Source organism: Eschrichtius robustus, chromosome 11 (assembly GCF_028021215.1).
Source record: "Eschrichtius robustus isolate mEscRob2 chromosome 11, mEscRob2.pri, whole genome shotgun sequence".
In the NCBI taxonomy this organism is placed as follows: Eukaryota; Metazoa; Chordata; class Mammalia; order Artiodactyla; family Eschrichtiidae; genus Eschrichtius; species Eschrichtius robustus.
The window spans coordinates 7,924,090-7,948,006 of record NC_090834.1 but is presented as its reverse complement, the minus strand read 5'-3'; the positions used below and the strand labels follow the sequence as shown (position 1 = coordinate 7,948,006).

Sequence of the window (23,917 nt, the reverse complement as noted above, 5' to 3'; positions counted from 1 at the left end):
ATGATATAAATAAAACAAAATACTAATTCTATAAATGAGAAATGGTAAACTGCTCTTTTAATGAAGTAGCTTTTTAAAAATGGAAGTTAAGAATCTGAAAAAGAGAAGATGACTTTCAAAATAAAAAGAATTCTCTTCCATATTACCAACAGGATTTGACTTTAAGAGCAAATTATTTTCTCAAAATAATTTGACTACTTCCCTTTAATATAAATAATGTTCAACTTTTAAGAACGCAGAAGTAGAAAGTTAGGAAGCCAGGCTGAAATACAAAGTCTATCCTTTTGGGGACACGAGGATAAACGGGGTATCAATCGTAATATTTTTATTTGGTGTTTGGAGTAGTTTCATTTGTTACGTCTATTCCTCCAGTAACTTGGGGGAGAGGGGTTCTTGTGCTCAAGGATCAAAACAGATCCCTCTCCTCCACCCAAAAATGAGGGCGGGGGACAGGAATACTATTAATCTGGTGTAATAAAATACTTAAAAGAAAAAAAAATAATAAATTGCTGAATCTACTTTTATAGGATATTTTACCAGAAATAAAGATTAAGGGAAATGCCTTGACTGAATCTGAGGTTGCTATTTAGCCAAAAAAAACCCAGAAATAAAACCACTAAATCAATTTTCCCTTACTAAGTCGAATATAGTTATACAGTATTTTTAACAGAGATAATAAATAAATATTACTTAATAAATAAACATCACCGTATTTGTATATACTCCTATGTAAATCTTCACACATATCTAAAATAAAAAGAAATGCATATGGGCCATGAATTAGCCTCAGGCTTATATATACATTTCATAATAAACACATTTAAGCTTTTTAGTAACCCAGAGTTAGATAATAAATTCGGCAGGGTCATGAGAGACCTGGGATTTGAACCAAGTTCTCTCACTCCAAGTGGAGTACTCTTACATATGGATTCTAAAATTCCTCTTTGGTGGTGTATAGTCAGCATTTTATTCCTATCATAATTTCCAAATTCAGAGATTTGTAACATATCCTCACTGAAAAAAAAGCGTGTTCGGAAAATATTTATTTTCAAGGCAACAAAAGGAATAAATTATAAGGACAATGATGGGAAGGCCTGAGAGTGCCCAGAAGCACTACTAAGAGATCCTTAAATTGCTTAATGAATCAAAGTTTTCAAATCATTCCACTGGTCAAACAAATCTTAGAAACGTCTTTAGAAACCATTACTATCGTCGAAGCACTAAAGTCGAAGTTCTTCATAGGATTAAGATGAGGAAAAGCTTCAGGCCCAAACTACCATTCTTCTCCTCTTACCTGGATGCACAGAAGAGCACAGAATCGGGAGAGTAACATACAGCAGTGTCTGTAAGGGTCCAGCAACTGGATGCATAGCGCCAGATTACAGAAGCGGGCAGGACAGACTTCCAGAGCAAAATCCAGGCCTTGGCTTACTAAAAGACATCAAAAAAAAAAAAAAAAAAGGAAGAAATTCTAAAGTACAAAAACAGTTGAAATTTTTTATCTGAATAGCCAGAGTTACGAACACGGTGTCTGCCCTCTATTTTGAAAGCTCTATATAGAGTGCGTCAAATACAAGGCATTTAATGATCCACATCTTCCCAATTCACAAGCTAATCTCTAGACGTTAAAGTTAGAAATTCTGCTCATTCTTCCAAGATACTAAGACACTTATTTTACACAGAACCAATCGTTCCAAATGAATACGTAACGGCCTTTAGCGCCTTTCTCTTTGTACATCTCACAACCATCTAAGACTCAACACAACTAAAATGCATTCCTCCTCCATGTTCCTTAAAACAGCAACAATAACAAAAACAACAAAATAATAACTAACGTTTATACAGTGCTTGTACGAGCCAGACACCATCTCAGTGCTTTTCATATATTAACTGAACCTTCACGACAACCCTATGAGTTAGGTACTTCTGGTTTTCTTCCCTTTTTTCAGATGGGGGACTCATGGATAGCACAGAGAATACCAAGGGCAGGCCTGTGTGGGGATTGAGCTTGTCTGCAGAAATCCAAAGACCACTGTGGTGAGAGTGGGATGATCCAAGAAAAGAGCACAGAGGAAAGCTGGGCTAGATCCCGCCCAGCTTCAAAAGCCACGCTGAAGATTCTGGCATTTATTCTACATGCGATGGCAGACCCTTGGAGGACTTAGAGAAGGGAGTGATGGGATCTCATTATGCTTTAAGAAGATCACTGGCTGATGGAGACTAGACTGAAGTGGGGCAGGGATGGAGGAGGGAGACCAAGTGGGAAGTTACGTGATCGCTGGGGGGAGAGATGAGCACGTGGTGGGTTAGTCCAGTGAGTCAGCTGTGGAGGTGGTGAGGAAAATCACCGGATTCAGAACATACTCTAAAGGTTAAACCAACAGAAGCTGCTGAAGGCTTGGATAAAGAGTGTGACAGAAAGAGCTAAATCAAGGACAACTCTTAGTTTTTGGTGTAACAGAATAAGTAAAAGCTCTCTTTCCTGAAATGGGGAAGACTGGAGAGGGGAAAACGGCTGAAGAAGAGGTTGCTCAACAGCTGTGCTTTGGCCACGGAAAGTCTGAGATCTGTGAGGCATCCGAGTACCAGTAACTAGTCGACAGTTGCATATAGGATTCTGGAGCTGTGGGAAGAAGTCAGAGCTGAAAATGCAGATATTAGACGTACTAAAGCCTTGGCATTAGATGAGCACTAAGGAAAATATGATAGAGGAGGAAAGATACTCCAACCTTTAGACACTGAATAGAGGAGAAAGAAGTAATAATGGAGACTAAGAAGAAGTAGCCAAAAAAAAAAAAAAAAGAAATCCAGGGGAATGTTGCATCCAGGGAGAAAAATGGAAAATATTTCTGGAAGAAGACAGTAATCAACCCATCTCAAACACTGCTGAGAAATAGAGTAAGATAAGATGGCATCAGAAAGCCATGAAGAAGACCACTGGTGATATAGCAAGAATGGTTTCAGTGGAGAAGGGACAAAAGTCTGATCAGTTCAAGATAGGATGGGAAGGGAGGAAATGAAGAAACAGGCACAGAAAACTCCTTCAAGGATTTGCTATAAAAGGGCAGCAGAAAAATAGAGAGAATTGCTGGGGATGGATGGATGGCAGCCATGGAAATGTTTGTTTATGTGTTTTTTTTAATATAGAGATAATATAACACATTTACAAAGCTAAAAAAAGTTTCACAAAACCCAGCACTGGTAAGGATGTGGGTAAAAATCACTATAATATCTCGTTGGTGAAATATAATTGGTAAATTCCTTTTGGAAGGAAAATTATTCATTCATGCAACAAATATTTATTGAGTGTTTATTACATGATGGGTACTATTCTAAGAGCTGGAGATAGAGCACTTAAAATATATACAAGTAAAAATAAGTAACAGACAAAAATGTATACCTTACATTCTGTGGGAGAGATGGACAATAAACAAGATAAATAAATTAGGAATATTCACAAGGTCCATGCCATCCTCCAGATATGGTTCATTCCTTCTCCTCTGTGTTACTTCTACACCTTGGTCACTATCTACCACTGCACTCACTACTGTGCTCTGCAATTTATCTGGTTACATAACTGTGTCCTCTTTGAAGGCAAGAATGATGTCATATTCAACTTGGCAAATTCTAACGCCTAGCAGAAAAGAGGCACTTGATGTTTCTTAAAATGAAAGGAATACCTTAATATAACGTAATTCCCAGAAGTACCTTAGAGAGTAGTATTTAATGAGAACTGTTATCTCTACTGAATTCAGTGTAACCTAGCTATATTTTTATTCCTTCATTCACTTATTCATTCATATATATGATTTCAAAAATTAGCAAACATAAAGTAAGTGCCTACTGTATGCCAGACACCATGCTAGGCTAGAGATCCAAAGAGTGGTTATTATGTCGACAAATTCTCCCCTACATTCCTGCTTGGCCAGGACACAGAATCTGACTACAGAATACAACAAAATGTAATGCCAGAGTTACATTAGTGACATTTTAGAAATGAGAATTCTACGTGTGTGCTCATCTGTGAAAAGAAAGGTTAATTCTAACCATTGGTAAAACTGGGTAGTAATACAAAGTAAGGCACCTTAAGTATGGCTTTGAATAAATCGAATATTTCCCAGGATCTGCTCACTTCTCTACACCAGGTACTCCAAAATCTCCAAGTTGCAAACTCAAGTTTATCTACCTCGCGGACTATCAGTTCGAGGCATGCCTTTTAAAGGTTTCCTTGCTGAGCTCTTTTAAAAGTGGGAGAAAATACTCTGGTACCACCCGCTGGCAGAAGGGGCCAGCTGTGTGAAAACTTTTTTGGTTTATTTGAATTCTTCCCTTGGTTCAAGGGTAAGAACTGACACACCATTGCTAAGCAGTCACGGCAGAGTAAACATTCAAACAACTTGTTAACAGGAGGCACTTTCCTGAGAGGATGAGGACAAGGAAGAGAGTTTCTTCCTTTTGCCAAATCTTTCCTCAACTATTTATTTATTGAAAAGCAGTGAAACAAATTCCAGAGTCAACTTTAACCCCAGCACGTGATCTAGTGAGTTACTTTACAGCTGTCCTTTAAAACATCACAGCTCATTACTGCTACCTAAATATTATCACACAGGAATACGCCTATCTTTCTATTACGTTAACATGCTGTCTGTCAGTTGATTTGAGAAGCTGGAAAGAAATTATGACCCTCACAGTCACTGACTAAATATTTGTTGACTTGGTTTATGTTTATCTGTGGCAAGCCTGCTCAGCTTGTTAGAAAATTGTGATATTCAGGACAAGAACCTGGGTTCTGTTGCTCTACGGGTCAGGTGGCTTGAAATTATACTCAACAGCCACCAAGAGCAACCTAGGTCCAACCTCACAAACAAACATCCCTGACCATAAGGAGGGTTAGATGATGTATAAATCAGCGTATATGCGTTAGCACTGCTGGAAAATTATTCAATACTATGGCATTTTCAAAAGTACTATATTTGTTGAAAGAGGAAACTTCTTAATAATATTAGTGTTATTGCTACTTGACTAATTAAGTTATTGGAAAACAAAAAATATATTTTAACATATATATATATTTTAACATACATATCTAACATCTATACATAAATATATGTGTATACTATAAATGTATATAAGTATATATACATTTTATATATTTATAATTTATATACACATAAATATAAATATGTATCATTTCCCTGCATTGCTCGCAAATGAACAATTTGTTTGGCCAAGTTTATCACAACTGAACAAGGTTCCTGCCATCTTCTCACACACAGATCAGTGGCCTTAACACGTATGTCATCTTTCTTACCCACAAAAATTTACCTTGCCAAAGGAGAAAACAGCCCTAATTTCCTCTGCATAGAAACTGTTATCCCATCCTCCTTTTCTGATCTGGAAACAGTGGCCAGCAGAGAAAAGGTCCACAGTAAGAGGACACCAGCCCACCCCATCACACGTCACTTGCCAAGGCTGTCTGACCTCTGTTCTAGCATACATACCATCCAAATATTCTCATGCAAAAATTAAAAACAGAATTCGGATTTAAATCATATCAGATAGAACAGAATTCTGATTTAAATTACATTGCCATTTTTCAGACTGCAGTGTTTTTCTCATTTAGAATTTTGTTTTAAGCATCCAATGTGGTTAACATAATGCCAGGTGATATTTTAAACAAAATATTCAAGGTTTTCTTTCACATATTCTACAGTGAATATGCTATTTTATCAGGTAGAAAATTGTTAACAGAAAGTTTCTACAAATACTCAATGACAAAGAAAATTACCCATTTAGCATAAAAATGTGGAATGTGGGCTTCCCTGGTGGCGCAGTGGTTGAGAATCTGCCTGCCAATGCAGGGGACACGGGTTCGAGCCCTGGTCTGGGAAGATCCCACATGCTACGGGGCAACTAAGCCCGTGAGCCACAGTTACTGAGCCTGCGCGTCTGGAGCCTGTGCTCCGCAACAAGAGAGGCCGCGATAGTGAGAGGCCCACGCACCACAATGAAGAGTGGCCCCTGCTTGCCACAACTAGAGAAAGCCCTCGCACAGAAACGAAGACCCAACACAGCCATAAATAAATAAATAAATAAATTAAAAAAAAAAAAGGTGGAATGAATGTACAAAAAAAAGGAAAGTAAGCATGACAATTCTATCACCTAAAGACAACACATCAATATCTCAATGCATTTTCAACTAATCCTTTTCATATTGTGTATATTTACATAACTGAAGATCATTATATGGAATATAGTTTTAAATCCTGCTTTATTCATTTATCATGATCATGTTTATTAAATTTATTTAAATTATTAAATTATTAAAATTATTCATAAACGTCATTTGTAACAGCTATAGATACTTATTGAATGAATGTATCAGCACTTAATTTGCTTAGCCATTCCCTATTGGTTAGGGTCCATTGTTTTATACGTGTGCATATGTATATTTTTTGTTTTGTGGGGTTTTTTCGCTATTACAAATAATACTGCTGTGGGTATCTTTGTCCATAAATCTTTAACTACTCTTCTAAGTATGTCTTTAGAACTGACTTTTAAAGTGGAATTATTGGGCCAAGGAGTAAAAACATTTTTAAGACTCTAAATATATAGATGGTTGAGGTTGTCGTCCAAAAAGATGGCAACAAGGCACAATCCCATCCCCATCAACCGCCACCAGCACAGTGGGGGGACCCCTGCTCACCAGCATACTGTTTATATCCTTACACTGAGGTAAGCTAAGTGTGGATATCAAACATGAATTTGAGAAATTAATTAAAATATTTTATAGGGCATAAAGCAACATTCACTGTCTAATATGTTAGGGATTTCTCTAACAGTATTCTAAATTTATATGGAAGTAACTGCAGAAAGAATAACAATAATGGACACTGCAGGCTACACTGATCAAACCTTGTCCATCTCTGAACTTTCAATTACAAAAAACACCATGGACACAAAAATCTCCGCTTTTTACCCAAAATTTACTTCAAGTAAGTTAAGGGGTTGTGTGTTGAGGTTGTTATACTGTGTGATTTTAACTTATAACGTGTATTTGTCTGAAAATAAATTTGTACGCAAGAACTGCTGACAGACGCTTTCTGGCAATATTTGCTGGCATTCAAAATAGTAAGTTACCATTCATTCCAAACCATTATCCTCTCTTCCTTACTGCTTTCCGTGTCCATTAAGCATATATATACACCCCTACTTTCCTAAACTACTAGAGGTAGTAAAATAACTCAAGGACTTGGACTTTAAATTGGGTTTGATCTTGTCTTACTATTGGACATTGGCAAAAGCCTGATCAATTTCCCATGTGGAAAACAGAACCATTAAGGCTTATCCAACTCACTGGTCTCAGGAGGAATTAACATGGTCATGAGGAAGTTCTTTTACCTCCTTCCTATCCTCAGAGGAAGTTAAAGGCCAACATCCATTACTTTCACTGCAGTTCTGAGTGGCTGACTTAAGTGTCTGAGAAGATGCTCAGTGGTCACTTTCCTCCCAAGAACACCTGGTAGTACAGTCTCTTCAGAGTACCAAAAAAAAAAAAAAAAAATAGAACAGCTAAGTGTAGTATCCCATTCAACCTACAAATCAGGGGATAACTCCTCCATGCGGTAAAAATCTTTTTTTTACCCATTCTCCTCCCCATTCCCCACTCTCATATGGCCCAAATGCTGCTCCTTGAGTCCTGGCCTAAAGACTAGCTGGTATCTCCTGAGTTACAGGGCTTTCTCTAAGCCTTTCCTGCATGCCTACAGAGAAGGCAATTTGTCTTGCATTACAAACTGTCCTTTTAAGCCATCCCAGGCTTAAGAGAATTTCTGTTGGCAAAGGGAAGCTAAAGGTATGCCTCGTCTCAGAATAAGAAAGGAAATAGTTCCCTAACATTTACTTAACTTATTGTTCAGGTTGTGAACTTCATGCTTTTATAACCCCTTTTCAACATGCTGCCAGAATAATCCTTTGGGAAAAGTCCTGAATTTCTAGATTTGATTCCTCTGTTTTTAAAGGAACGCCTTTGCTTTCCTAAGGATGATCAAAGCTGTCTCTCTGAATTATCCCCTCCCTAGACTCCTATATCAGACTTTCTTATAGTTTTCTTTGAGGCTTAGGGAATAACTGGGATTAATTTGTGAACAAGAACTCAGCTTTGGGATCAGTATTGTTCTTCAAAATAGAAAATTCTTTAACTTAGTTTTCTTTTTTAAAGGCATCTTTTTCTTCATGAAATAGTAATTTCCTTCTTAAAAAAAAAAAGATTGATTCTTACTTTCAAACCCTCTATTTCAAAACATCCTATTTCTCAATTGTTGAGAAAAAAAATGAGTTTTCAGAAATAACTAAACAAAAGAAAAAATAAAGCATGTCTACTTGAAATTTTTTTATTAGGTACTGATTAATTCAGCACAATTTCAATTACGGAAGTCCAACACACAATATACTTTTTTTTAACCTACTGAACCACCTTGACCTTAATCACATCCAGCTTTAAATCTCCTCTCAAAGTTTTCTTCATTCTGAATATTTGAATAATTTAGCTAAGAAGCAAAGATTTCCTGCACAGATTTCTCAAAGAATCTTACTTTTTCCAAGAAATATTCATCCAGTCAATTAATTCCATACGTAGGGCACCTACTTTGGGCAAGGTCCTGGGAGGGTACAAAAATGAGGAAGATGAGGAAGGCATAATTCCTGAACTAAAGGATACTGCAGCCTAATTAGGAAAAGAGGGCTTGAACTAATTAACTTTGGAATAAAGAAGATGATAGTAAGTAAATGAGACAGTGAAAAGCATTAGAAGAATTCAAAGCAGAGGAATTCATGTTTCATTCAACAAATACTTAGCGCCTGCCTACTACGTGCCAGGCGCTGTGCTATGCTGGAAACTCAGCCAGGGAGAAAACAGGCAGGGCAGCTGCCTTCAGGAGGTTTTGAGTCAGGTGAGGACAGGTGACAACTAAAGAAGCTGTTCAAACACAGCCTCACCTAACAGCATGACTACATGTTTTGCCACAGGGGCTCCTGTGAGGTTATTCCACGTTGCAGACGGCTTCTTTTTACTTGGTATAAACTTTTATATAACTTTTTCAATCAGAAACTAAACAGTGGAACTTTGATGCTACAGCTTCGGTCAAAGACACACCCACCGGCGGGGATGCATCGTTTCCACAACTGGTGGGACACTTCGCCGCTTAGCCTTTATTTTGCCATAAGGTGCTTTTGTGTGCTGTAACTTTAAGTGCCATGTGACTGCAAGATAACTACATGCCTTTAGAAGACTTCCTGTCTCCAAGTCCACTTCCCGACTCCCCCCCCCTCCCCAAGGACTTCCTCACCAGCCCTCCTTCACCAGTCACCACCCTCAAGTCTTCTCTTTCTCCTTTGCTGAGGACAATAAACTCACTGTAATATATTTAGGAACAAACTATTCACTTACTTTCAAAATATTGTTTATTACCTACACAAATTTGTTTTTATTGCTTAGTTGATTTATTTTTCTATCTGTGAAAACAGTGTAGCTCTCTTGGTTTGGGAGGGAACACATGATTTTTTTTTTCCACTAAAATCAATGAAAATGGCTTTCGCTAAGAAGCAAGACTTTTCAGTGGAATTCCCTGGCGGGCTGGTGGTAAGGACACAGTGCTTTCACTGCCGCGGCCCCGGTTCAACCCCTGATCGGGGAACTAAGATCTGCAAGCCACAGGGCGTGGCCAAAAAAAAAGAAGCAAGGCTTTTAGGAAATAAAGGTTTTTCCGGAATTAAAGTAGGTAAGTGAGGAAGGGATAGGTAAGCCACAGAATAAAGCAAGTACAGGTGCTACGGGAAAAACGGAAGGGTTACCCAACCAAGACTCAGAGAGTGAGAAGATTTCCCAGAGGAAACAATGATTTGGTGAATCAGATGGAGAAGTTTGGGAGGAGGGAGGAAAAGCAAGGGGAGGGGCGTATTCCAAGCAGAAGGAAGAGTCTGTGTGCAGAACCAGAGGCAGAGAGAGCAAGGAAGAATGGGCTGGAGAGGAGAGTAAGGACGGGGTTGACAGGTGACAGGTAAGGCACATAGGCGAGTAGAAGCTAGAGCATAAAGAACAAAATAAATCGGGTCAGGGTGCTTGGCCTTTTTCCTGAGAGAGGAGTATTGACAACTTTTAAGCAGGCAAGGGACAAGATCAGACTTGTGCCTTTGAAAAATCATTTACACTGCAATGTGGAGGACGACTGAAGAGGGGTTAGGAGGCTGCTGTGAAAGAGAATGGGGACCTGTACTAGAGAAATATCAGGGGATAAACGTAAAAGGTTTACAAAATGTTAAGACATGGACATATTTAAAAGCTATTGGGTTGGCCAAAAGGTTCATTGGGTTTTTTTTCTGTAAGATGGCTCTAGTAAGACTTAGTTGTCTTTAACTTCATTCGAAACAATTTTGTTAGATTGTACGTGACAGCTGTCATATCAGCGTGCATTTAAAAAAAGACTTATCAAAATTGGTGAATTTTTGTGTAGCCATATTTAGGAGGTAGAATTGATAGGACCCGGATAGTGAATGATGTGCATTGGAAAGGAATACATCTCTTAGACATCTTTGGAATGCACTGTCTGTCCACTTCTGTTTCCCTACTGCTTCGGCCATAAATAAAGGCATGAAACCTGCTGTCCAGATTTCTCATTTGGACAAGCGAGTTCGTGGATGCCGTGCCTTCACTAAGACAGGAAACGCACAGAAGCAGCAGGGCTTTCCGTGGTTTGTTGTTGCTGTTTGGAGGGTGGCAGAGAATGGAGAGGATGCATCTTAAGGTGTGGAGCTAATAAGCTGAGTTGGAGAGCAGAGAAACTCTAAGAAAGACCTGGCAGGCAAGCGGAAAGAAGCCTGAGTGCTTAGGAGAGACGAGGGAGGCGTCGGCGCACAGAGGAACTGTTATCCCTACTGGGGAGGGGCCTCAAGCTGAAGCCTAAAAATAAAATACAATAAAATCGCCTTTCAAGGGGTAGCAATTCCTCACTCAGAATAACTCACATTATGAATACTACTAATAAAAAAGATTTTTGTAACAAAAAAGGAAAAGACAGAAAATGATATTCCAGGGATGGAATCAGACACTCAGACTTCCTAAAAATGAGTTTCCAAATGTCCCTGAATTTCACACCCATATACCTTTCAAAGGTACCACAGTGTAGGGCAACCAGACGCATTCCTTCACTAAAGCCTTTGATCAGTGACAGTCTTCATGCTGCCCACATGGGGTCCCGAGAAATGAGAGTAACAGCTGGCAGGCATCCTTCAGTGGTCTGACTGGAGGCGTGGGTAGGGGCAGGAGGAGGCGGAGGAAAGGAGAAGGGAAGAAAGTGCTTTCCTAAGTTCGGTGGCAACAAATACACCCTCTAAGAGTCAGCATGTTCATCTCTGGGGGCTATTCTCGGTGCTTTTAGAGACTAGAGAATCCCTTCAAGCAGTCATGTGCAACTGACAAGGATGCATTCTCCGACCTGCCTCATAGCTGGGACGCAGGACGAGGAACGTATAGATCTTGTGAAAGCAGAGCTGCAGAATGTCCAACACCCAGGCCAGGTCAACGACTGGCAGAACTCTCTTCTCACCAGAACTCAGTCCTCCTTGCCGTCAGAAATGCAGCACTCTCGGCGGTACCCGCTTCATGAGCTCGGAAGGATCACGCAGTCATGAGGCTCAACGTTTTTTTAAAACATTGACACCTACAGGCTTCACGACCCTTCCCCCACTTCTCCTGAGTCTCAATCAAGTCAGCCAAGCATACACACTGACCCTGCTGCTTGCAGAAGCATTTCCTTTCACTGTGGACCATCAAAAGTCGAGGAAGAAAATGGAAGTGACTTGGAGTTATGGCACCAAAAAGGCCAAATGAGCAAAGAAATAATCAACTCCACATGAGCCACTTCAGCTCCAACACAATGAAAAGGGCCTAGGACTAACCCCAAGAAAGGTGACGGAGATCAAAGGTCACAAGCAGAAAAAGGCAACCGTGAGGGGCTGCCAGCTGCAATAGGAGTCAATGTGGTCTTAATTACACTCCGAAAGGGAAGGGGTCTGAGTGAGAGCCGAGTTGGGTTCTGTTCACAATATTTGTGTGTTTAAAAAAAAAAAGTCAAGTGTTCCTGTTCCACTCTCTTTCAAAGAGGCTATTTCTTCCTGCTTCTAGAGCACAGGAAACCAAGAATTGTGGAGATAAGATAATTCTGGCATCCACAGTGAGCTGTACAGGAGCGTTACAAATATTTAAAAGCACAGCTGCATACAGACAGTGAAATTCTAAAAAGTGACTTGGGAGAGATTATTAAAAACACAAAATACAGCAAGTTTCAAGGGGATTACTCTGCAAGCATCACAGAATCAACACTTGCCACAAATCCAACTCTCAGGAGATGTTCAGGTTTGTCATTGGAATTGGCTTCATGGGAAAAAATAAGAGAGTGACGGTAACCACAAAACACATGCCAAATGCAAAATCTTAAGTTTGCAAGGAACTAGCTAACCCTGAACAGGGCGATATTATAAAGATCCAGACAGACACCTGGCTAACCGTCTTTGATGGAGAATGAGGAGGAGGAAAGTGACGACATTTAAAAAAGAGCTCTAGATGATGTGTTAGGTAATAAGATTAATATAGTTGTTAATAAGGCCAATGCCTTGCTCAGACCTTACCAAATGGAACAAATTTTCCCTGGCCATGATGAAAGACACCCTCATGGGGTTTGGTTTAGATTGCATTTTCATAACAAGGAAATAAGAATTGAAGGAGAAACTCGTTTCCATGAAATATATTCTAATGTACACAAACACTGAGGAAAAAGCAAAATAAGAAGAATTTAGAAATCTAAGAAAAAATATCTTTGCTGCAAACAAACTTGAATCAATGCTGCTTGAGCACTGGACCTCCTTCAGGATGATTTTTATATTATATGACCTGCTGAATTATGAGTTTCCTAGAGACCTGGAACATAGTGATACTAGTTTCCAAGTACCTCTTCCATCTTTAAACTTGGCTGCATAAATTAACTGAAGGGGTCTAGATTTCTCAGGAGGCCTGCTTTGTTCAAGCTGGTGATGGGAATTAGGTCAGACACGGCTTCATCAAAGCTGTCACAGCACCATGTCTGTGCACCAAGCACTGAGAATGGGACTCTTCAAGCACGTTCATAAGTTGGCACACAAGTCAATCACAGATTCCTGTGCAGTTAGTACGCAATCCCCACAAACAGATTGAGAAACCTAAAAATAAGTAAAAATGCACATTGGTCTGTAGAAAGAAAACTTGCATTCCCGGAAGCTTTGATAGACAGATAAAATCAAAGAAATGATCAAGATACAATGTCTTGATGAAGTGAAAACAGAAAAAGAAATCAGTTAAGACTGGGATATCTTTCTAAACACAGCACAATACAGCATGAAGTTTTAGTGCAACTGGAGAGCCTGAGACGCACTTTTAGCATTGGGCCCAGTCTGTCCACCAGAAATGAAGCAAAGCTTGTTGGAACAACTCTGCTGGGCTGCATGTGTATCAAGCAAGAGCAGCTGCTTCGTGACATTATATTGGGCAACAGTAAACAGGATGGGTCAAAGAAAGGATTCAAGGACACACTGATACAGGAGACACACACACACATATACAATACACACAGAAACCACTGGAAAGCCGTAGCAGCAGATAGACCCAACCCGGAAGACAGATAAACTTATTCTAATGATGCTCCTCTTTGCAAAACTTTTCTGAAAATCCTTTGTTAATCATTTTCAGTGTCCATGTATAAACAAGGTATAAAAATAATCTCATTAGGTTATAATTACACCTGATTTTTAACCCCATATAGTCTTAACTCTATCAGCATCACCCAATTAATTCATTAATGGTTATTTCCAAAAAACTCAAGAACACCAAAAATTTTTTTAAAGTGCCATAAGCAGTAAAGATAATTCCAAGAGAACCCCAAATTACTCAGTACAATAACAGCAATGTGAGATTAAATATACAGCTTCCTAAAGAGACAGACTTCTTTAAAGATACAATTCTCATTTAAATATTTAAGTTCTGATATATTTCTTAAATATTTCATATCACACTATACTCATGTCATAGCTGACATCTGTAGAATACATGTTATATGTTGATACATCCATGTACCTTGTAAGCTGGAATTTTAAGGACTTATTGGCTTCTATGCACAACTTGAGGAGTTTTTGTTTTGTTTTCTTGGTGAGATCTAGAAGAGAATTAAAACTTTATTCTTTACATAATGAAATGATTAATTTAGGGCTTAAAAGTATAAGAATGCTGTGGGTTGGATCCTTAGCTTAATTTTCTAAAATCTCTTCATTCAACCCTTTTTCTAAGACAAATTATGAGTGGAGTTGGAAGCTGTAGCCTAAAAACACAAAAAGCAGTTTCTTGTTCATTTATACCACAAAAATGTATTGAGTACATATATTCAAGGTAGCTGGGAGAAAAGATGGGCGGAGGGGAGATAATGTAGAAGTAGAATAAGATAACAGAGACCAGACCTCGACCTCATTTCTTAATCTCTGAATTTTTAACTCTTGAACTACATATAAACAATAGCATTTAAAACTTTTTTGAGGTATAAAAAAGTTTCCAAAAGTGACAGGAGTCTGAATTTTTTAAATAACCGATTTTTAAATATTTAGTAAGTATATTTTAAATATATATATTTTAAAATTAATAGCTGGTGGTCTACAGTGATGTATTTCTTTTTCTTAAAGAATGTTAGTCAGTTAGAACATTTACTAATTTAATGTGGCTTAGGTTCTGTCTGCAAGTGGGGAGAAAAAAAACCCACAATTTTTTCCCCAGCTTTAGGATTCTATGACAAACATTCTACAAGTGCTGTGTTTAAATGAAAAATCACTTAAAAGCTTGTATGCACCTCTTACACTAGGTTTTGCCTCATCTTTGGCAGACTCCAAAAATGACTGAACTAACGAAAGAGGAAAGGGGGAATAAAAACAGCAAAGGTATCCAAAATCAACAAAATTTCAGCTCTAAAAATTAAGGCAAAAGCATATAGTTCAGCACGTCAGTTTGCAAGCAAAAAAAGAGACTGTTCGTGTTCACTCTTATTTAAAAAAAAAAAAAAAAAAGCCAAGTTGAAAAAGAAGCAGGAGACTAGTTTACGATTTCACTGTAAGAACTTAGAGAGGCGGCCCCTTTACTTTGTTTTCAGGTAAAGAAACCGGAGAAATTTCCCTAGCAAACTTTCCTGCTTTGTGAAAGGGTCACCCACTATCTTACAGTCAAATTATCTGTGAGGTTTTCACAGAATTCTTGAACCACTGCTAGAAACATGTACACGATGGAAAAGACAGGCCTTCTCATGAAAACTCAGGGTTTATCTTAGAAAAGAACCAGTGGTTATGAAGCAAACAACACCGGCAATTTGAAAACTACTTAGTTATCAAGCTTTCCAAGAATTTACATTTAAAACATTTCATAACTCCACATAATCATCTTCTTTTTCTCTTCCCAGCTTCCCTGCCAACCTGAGTAAGTACTTAAGAGGAAAGGCCCAGATGGCAGGTGTGGGCGTTCCAAAACATCAGATATTATTTTGTTTATTTGAATTATATTCTTTGCTTGAACAGCCTCAGGGTACAAATAAAACATACTAGTAATTAAAATAACCAACAGCAGGACTAATAAAACATCTAAAAACAGCTTTTATATATAGAGAGACTTTTTAGGTGTTTGCCTCCTGACCTCAGTATACGGAACAATGAAGGTACACTTAAAACTAAGTGAGGCATTTCCATTTCTGCTGGGGAAGGATAAAAGCCAACTTAAGTCTGTGGTCAGAGAGAGAATCCTACTCAATACTGATGCATCATAAACACGTGGGCATAAATCTTACAGATGGAAAAACATCTAGCATGAGGCACAGCAAAGAAGCCATATCCAATTTGGATAATTGTACACTGATAGTTTACTAAATTTAATCTACAGCAATGGTTCCCAGACTTTTCAATTTCAATAACCAGGAATAGCTAAAAATAAAACAAACACCAGTATGTCCCATGTAAGAGTGCCAACCATTTACCAAGTTAAAAAAAAAAAAGAAAGAAAAGAAAAGAAGAATTGCCAACTACGATCATAGTTTCATTGGATCAGAACAAAATGTAGGCCAAAAGGTAATTTCAGAATAAATTTAGCTTTAGGAAGTAATCACTACATGTCTTTTGGTTAACTGTTTCTCATTTTACTCCAAACAAATATAAAATTATAAACCACGCTGGTTTGAAGAGCAATGTTGAGAAACAACCTAAAGACTTAAGTTTTCACGGCCTTAATTCAGTAGATTATGTTATAAAAGCTCATCACCAACATTTGGTTATAAAATAGGCTGAATCACATGTCCCTTAATGGAGCATTAAACACAGATATCCCTTAGCTTTTCATCCTGAATGACAACCAACAAATTTCCCAAAAGGAGTGTTTTCACTCTTCGTAGTACTGACAGGTTTCTGCCACTCAAAAAGACCCCCTGGGCTTCCCTGGTGGCGCAGTGGTTGAGAATCTGCCTGCCAATGCAGCGGACATGGGTTCGAGCCCTGGTCTGGGAAGATCCCACATGCCGCTGGGCAGCTAAGCCCGTGCGCCACAACTACTGAGCCTGCGCGTCTGGAGCCTGTGCTCCGCTACAAGAGAGGCCGCGACAGTGAGAGACCCGCGCACCGCGATTAAGAGTGGCCTCCGTTCACCGCAACTACAGAAAGCTCTCGCACAGAAACGAAGACCCAACACAGCCAAAAATAAAAATAAATAAATAAATAAATTTTTTAAAAAAAAAAAGACCCCCTGCTCCCAATGCCACCTTTACTTTTCATTATTAACATTCCTCTCCAAAACAGGCCAAACTTTTAGACCTTATTGGGAAACTGTTGTTTCAGAGGCGGGGAACATTTGTCTATACATCCCTACATTCAACTCACAAAATTCCCGTCATCCCCTTGCTTTCTCTGTAGATTATTCTTAAACGTACTTCTTTCCTCATACAGTAACGGCCTTGATGTTCATTTTAATCTGATTGCTCCTGAGTAAAAATTGTAGCCAAGGAGGAGTCATGCAGAGAAAGTACAGAATTTGGTTTTACCTGACGCATTATAGTGTGAAAAAAAAGAACTAGGCTAGATATTTATATCTAAAGACTTAAGACATAAATGTAAAAAATTTCTACCGGACCTGGATTAAACACTAGTTTGTCAGTTCCGTGAGGGAAGGGAACCATGTCTATTTTGCTCACCACTGTATATCCAACACCCGGGAAGTATCCTGCACAAAATGAGTGCTTAACGAATGTCGATAAATGAATAAACGTACACTGAGAGAAACGTAGCAACGGTTCCTAGGAATTACGACATGTCTTAACACACTACTAATTTAATATGTTTAAAAACATTCTAGTAAACCAAAAGAGAAATGATTGGAACGGTCTAGCACTCTAAAACAGATGTTGAAGAGAATCAGCACTAAAGCTTTATGATCTGTCTGCTGAGTTTATTTGGTCTTCTACAGAAGCGAACACTCATTTACTTAAATTTTATGATGTCCATTTTTAAAAATCAATAGCTAATAGTTATATAACATACAATTTGACAGGTACTGAAGCCAAATGACTATCAAAGCACATGATGTAGCAGTACAGAAAAGCCATACACAAAAATGAAAAGAGTTCAAATAATGGATGTTATCAAGAGGTCCTTTTAAATCTAAGAGGAAAAAAAGGTACTAGAGCTAACACCAGAAGCCCTGTTACTTTGCTCACAAACAGCAATGACTCGGCAGTCAGCAAAATATTCATCTTAAGCATTCTAAAGGCATAGGACCAACAGTGGGTAAATGGAAATCTTACTTTTAGGATCGTCATAAGGATTTGTAGCTAAAACAAATACAGCAGACTGTCTTCATACACTTATGAGAGATTGGTGTTACAGACTAAAATATCAGGTTTTTAATTGTACATAGTCATGTTTCCTGCAATGGGATATGAACTTTTGCATAGTCAAAATCATGTAACCAAAATCCTACCACACAGTGCTATTTCTAAATAGGAAGATAACTCTCTAGGAAACGGTTCAAATATACTTAAAGAGTACTGGCCAAATTAACTGGGTCAAACCACAAAGAGTTTTATAAATTTATAAATTTCCCTAAAACCATCAAGTCAATCTGTCTCACATCTTGTCAACACCTTTTTTTAGGTCCCGAATTTGGTAAATAAATACCTAAGGAAAACCACATACATTTTTTAAAGCAATCTGCTGCAACGCTAATTTGATTTATACATACACGTCAGGTAGATTAGTCATTCTCTGTCAATATCAGGCAATATCAACTTGCTAATTTATTCACGTAAATAAATAAGTTTGTCTTTAGGATAACTAATAATAAAACTAGGATTTTAAAAATATTGTACAAGTATTGAAATCAGAGCTACCAGAGAAAGATTCAAATGTTTTAGCCAGTACATCTCAGTCACCTTTTTGTCCCAGCACAAGAGAGTAATGATACATTCCCAGTGGTAATCCCAGGTCATTTGGAAATGATTTTAGGAAGCAGGTCTCTACATGCAGTGTGAAAAACCTTACCAAAGAATTCTGAAACTCTTTGCCACCTTTGCCTCTTGCTTTCACTAGGCAGAAAATTGCTTTGTGTAGAAATACATACATTTATAGATAGATACAATACAGATACATACATATATATATATATATATATATATATATATATATATGCATCTTAACAAACATCTGTCTTTTTTTTTTTTTTGCCCGCACCACAAGGCTTGCAGGATGTTAGTTCCCCGACCAGGGACTGAACCTGGGCCCTGGCAGTGAAAGTGCCGAGTCCTAACCACTGGACCACCAGGGAATTCCCCAAACATCTGTCTTATGAGATTAATTATTCCAAAGAATAATGACAGCTACCAATTATTAAGTTCATGGGTGAAAGAGTTTACATATATCATCACCCATCCTCACAACAACCTTAAAGATAAGTATTATTTCCATTTACAAAGGAGGAAACAGAAATGCAGAAAGTTCAGGTAGTTTCCCAAGATTCCACAACTAATAAATGACAGAGGTGAGACCTGAACCCAGGGAGAGCCCAGGACAAGCCCAGGCCTCCGCTTCACCCATTCTACACACAGCTTCTTAAATAAAAGGAAAGCCTTGAGTACAGGTCTCTTTATGCCCATTTAATTCACTGTGAATCTATAGCCACTTCTCACTCTGGAAGGATTCTTAAACCTACCAGGTTTTAGTTCTTTTTCTCTATTTTAGTTTTAATCTACAGATGAATTTTTGAAGGTATGAAAATTGTTTTTTTTATTTCACTGTGTTTCTGCACTGCTGAAACTTAAATTATTGTAAGCTTACTCTGGCTCACTGGCCAGAAAATGAAGACATGACACAAGATTTCAGTACCCAATGTACATTTGTGTTTTGGGATCATATCTATGACATGTGAAGGTCAAATGATGTTACAGAATACTATACAAAGAAAGTTTTTGAAACAGGTGAAAAGAAAAAGTAGGAGTTGTAAATCATCTTCTAGCTCATGGCAGCATAAGCGTGCCAAACTTGAAAAGCATATGACATAGCAGATGGTATAACACAACATTAGGAACACATGTATAACAAAGATCCCACATTACTATGGCTTATCAACAATAAGCAAATATTAATGCATACATGCACTTCATCAAATGGGTTTTTAAATTTTTTTTAGTATTATATATCAGGGTGAACTTTTAAAGTGACTGGCCCACAAAATAGTGCACCAGTAGTTAATAACAAGCCATTATTAAGAAGAAAAAATAATGTCAAACATGCTTAAAATAAAAAGAATCAAATCAGAGTACAACTAAGCGATAAGCGAAAGCAATCAAATACAAAGGTTAAAGTAAAAGAAACTGATCCAGTATGGAGTCAGATTTGTTCTTCCCTATTACACACTGAGTTTCTGCAATGGACCAGGCATTGTAAGAGGCACTAGAGAAACAAGGATGTTCCCTGTCCTCAAGGATCTTCCCTTCTGGTTTGCGAGGAAATGCCGTGTGGCTGACAGAGTCTTGGTGCTCTGGCCGGGTGTCAGGCCTGAGCCTCTGAGGTGGGAGAGCCGAGTTCAGGACACTGGACCACCAGAGACCTCCCAACCCCACGTAATATCAATTGGCGAGAGCTCTCCCAGAGATCTCCGTCTCAATGCTAAGACCCAGCTTCACTCAACGACCAGCAAGATCCAGTGCTGGACACCCCATGCCAAACAACTAGCAAGACAGGAACACAACCCCACCCATTAGCATAGAGGCTGCCTAAAATCATAATAAGTTCACAGACACCCCAAAACATACCACCGGACGTGGTCCTGCCCACCAGAAATAGAAGAACCATCCTCATCCACCAGAACACATGTACCAGTCCCCTCCACCAGGAAGCCTACACAACCCACTGAAACAACCTTATCCACTGGGGGCAGACACCAAAAACAACAGGAACTATGAACCTGCAGGCTGTGAAAAGGAGACCCCAAACAGTAAATTAAGCAAAATGAGAAGACAGAGAAATATGCGGCAGATGAAGAAGCAAGGTAAAAACCAACCAGACCAAAGAAATGAAGAGGAAATAGGCAGTCTACCTGAAAAAGAATTCAGAATAATGATAGTAAAGATGATCCAAAATCTTGGAAATAGAATGGAGAAAATATAAGAAATGTTTAACAAGGACTTAGAAGAACTAAAGAGCAAACAAACAATGATGAACAACACAATAAATGAAATTTAAAATTCTCTAGAAGGAATCAATAGCAGAATAACTGGGGCAGAAGAACGGATAAGTGACCTGGAAGATAGAATAGTGGAAATAACTGCCACAGAGCAGAATAAAGAAAAAAGAATGAAAAGAGTTGAGGACAAGCTCAGAGACCTCTGGGACAACATTAAATGCACCAACATTCGAATTATAGGGGTCCCAGAAGAAGAAGAGAAAAAGAAAGGGACTGAGAAAATATTTGAAGAGATTATAGTTGAAAACTTCCCTAATATGGGAAAGGAAATAGTCAACCAAGTCCAGGAAGCACAGAAAGTCCCATATAGGATAAATACAAGGAGAAACACGCCAAGACACATATTAAGCAAACTATCAAAAATTAAGTACAAAGAAAAAATATTAAAAGCAGCAAAGGAAAAACAACAAATAACATACAAGGGAATCCCCATAAGGTTAACAGCTGATCTTTCAGCAGAAACTCTGCAAGCCAGAAGGGAGTGGCAGGACATATTTAAAGTGATGAAAGGGAAAAACCTACAACCAACATTACTCTACCCAGCAAAGATCTCATTCAGATTTGACAGAGAAATTAAAAACTTTACAGACAAGCAAAAGCTAAGAGAATTCAGCACCACCAAACCAGTTTTACAACAAACGCTAAAGGAACTTCTCTAGGCAGGAAACACAAGACAAGGAAAAGACCTACAATAACAAACCCAAAACAATTAAGAAAATGGGAATAGGAACATACATATCGATAATTACCTTAAATATAAATGGATTAAATGCTCCAATCAAAAGACACAGACTGGCTGAATGGATACAAAAACAAGACCCGTATATACACTGCCTACAAGAGACCCACTTCAGACCTAGGGACACATACAGACTGAAACTGAGGGGATGGAAAAAGATATTCCATGCAAATGGAAATCAAAAGAAAGCTGAAGTGGCAATTCTCATATCAGACAAAATAGACTTTAAAATAAAGACTATTACGAGAGACAAAGAAGGACACTACATAATGATCAAGGGATCAATCCAAGAAGATATAACAATTGTAAATATTTATGCACCCAGCATAGGAGCACCTCAATACATAAGGCAAATGCTAACAGCCATAAAAGGGGAAATAGACAGTAACACAATAATAGTAGGGGACTTCAATACCCCACTTTCACCAATAGACAGATCAACCAAAATGAAAATAAATAAGGAAACACAAGCTTTAAATGACACATTAAACAAGATGGACTCAATTGATATTTATAGGACATTCCATCCAAACACAACAGAATACACTTTCTTATCAAGTGCTCATGGAACATTCTCCAGGATAGATCATATCTTGGGTCACAAATCAAGCCTTGGTAAATTTAAGAAAATTGAAATCATATCATGTATCTTTTCCAACCACAATGCTATGAGATGAGATATCAATTACAGGAGAAAAACTGTAAAAAATACAAACACATGGATGCTAAGCAATACACTACTAACTAACCAAGAGATCACTGAAGAAATCAAAGAGGAAATCAAAAAATACCTAGAAACAAATGACAATGAAGAAACGACGACCCAAAACCTATGGGATGCAGCAAAAGCAGTTCTAAGAGGGAAGTTTATAGCAATACAATCCCACCTCAAGAAACAAGAAAAATCTCAAATAAACAACCTAATCTTACACCTAAAGCAATTAGAGAAAGAAGAACAAAAACACCCCAAAGTTAGCCGGAGGAAAGAAATCATAAAGATCAGATCAGAGATAAATGAAAAAGAAATGAAGGAAATGATAGCAAAGATCAATAAAACTAAAAGCTGGTTTTTTGAGAAGATAAACAAAATTGATAAACCATTAGCCAGATTCATCAAGAAAAAAAGGGAAAAGACTCAAATCGACAGAATTAGAAATGAAAAACGAGAAGTAACAACTGACACTGCAGAAATACAAAGGATCATGAGAGATTACTACAAGCGACTATATGCCAATAAAATGGACAACCTGGAAGAGATGGACAAATTCTTAGAAAAGCACAAACTTCCGAGACTGAACCAGGAAGAAATAGAAAATATAAACAGACAAATCACAAGCACTGAAATTGAAAGTGTGATTAAAAATCTTCCAACAAACAAAAGCCCAGGACCAGATGGCTTCACAGGCAAATTCTATCAAACATTTAGAGAAGAGCTAACACCGATCCTTCTCAAGCTCTTCCAAAATATAGCAGAGGGAGGAACACTCCCAAACTCATTCTACGAGGCCACCATCACCCTGATACCAAAACCAGACAAAGATGTCACAAAGAAAGAAAACTACAGGCCAATATCACTGATGAACATAGATGCAAAAATCCTCAACAAAATACTAGCAAACAGAATCCAACAGCACATTAAAAGGATCAGACACCACGATCAAGTGGGATTTATCCCAGGAATGCAAGGATTCTTCAATATATGCAAATCAATCAATGTGATATACCATATTAACAAACTGAAGGGGAAAAACCATATGATCATCTCAGTAGATGCAGAAAAAGCCTTCGACAAAATTCAACACACATTTATGGTAAAAACTCTCCAAAAAGTAGGCATAGAGGGAACTTACCTCAACATAATAAAGGCCATATATGACAAACCCACAGCCAACATCATTCTCAATGGTGAAAAACTGAAACCATTTCCTCTAAGATCAGGAACAAGACAAGGCTGTCCACTCTGACCACTGTTATTCAACATAGGTTTGGAAGTTTTAGCCACAGCAATCAGAGAAGAAAAGGAAATAAAAGGAATCCATATTGGAAAAGAAGAAGTAAAACTGTCACTGTTTGCAGATGACATGATATTAAACAGAGAATCCTAAATATGCTACCAGAAAGCTACTACAGCTAATCAATGAATTTGGTAAAGTAGCAGGATACAAAATTAATGCACAGAAATCTCTTGCATTCCTATACACTAATGATGAAAAATCTGAAAGAGAAATTAAGGAAACACTACCATTTACCATTGCAACAAAAAGAATAAAATACCTAGCAATAAACCTACCTAAGGAGACAAAAGACCTGTATGCAGAAAACTATAAAACACTGATGAAAGA

General features: G+C 38.1%; 1 protein-coding gene across 8 annotated transcripts in view; it reads right to left on the bottom strand.

Moving 5' to 3' along the window:
- The window catches only part of CDON (cell adhesion associated, oncogene regulated), a 102,930-nt gene that overhangs the window by 59,710 nt on the left and 19,303 nt on the right, over window positions 1–23,917 (bottom strand). For 7 of the 8 annotated variants that reach the window (XR_011075352.1, XM_068554359.1, XM_068554356.1 and 4 more), the window contains one exon: window positions 1,295–1,431. Coding sequence is in view for 7 of the 8 variants with exons in the window: in XM_068554359.1 (XP_068410460.1) it covers window positions 1,295–1,370 (76 nt within the window). In the remaining variant the exon portion in view is untranslated. Of the gene's footprint in view, window positions 1–1,294; window positions 1,432–14,161; window positions 14,241–23,917 lie in introns of all 8 variants that reach the window. The other variant, XM_068554358.1, reaches the window with a different exon arrangement.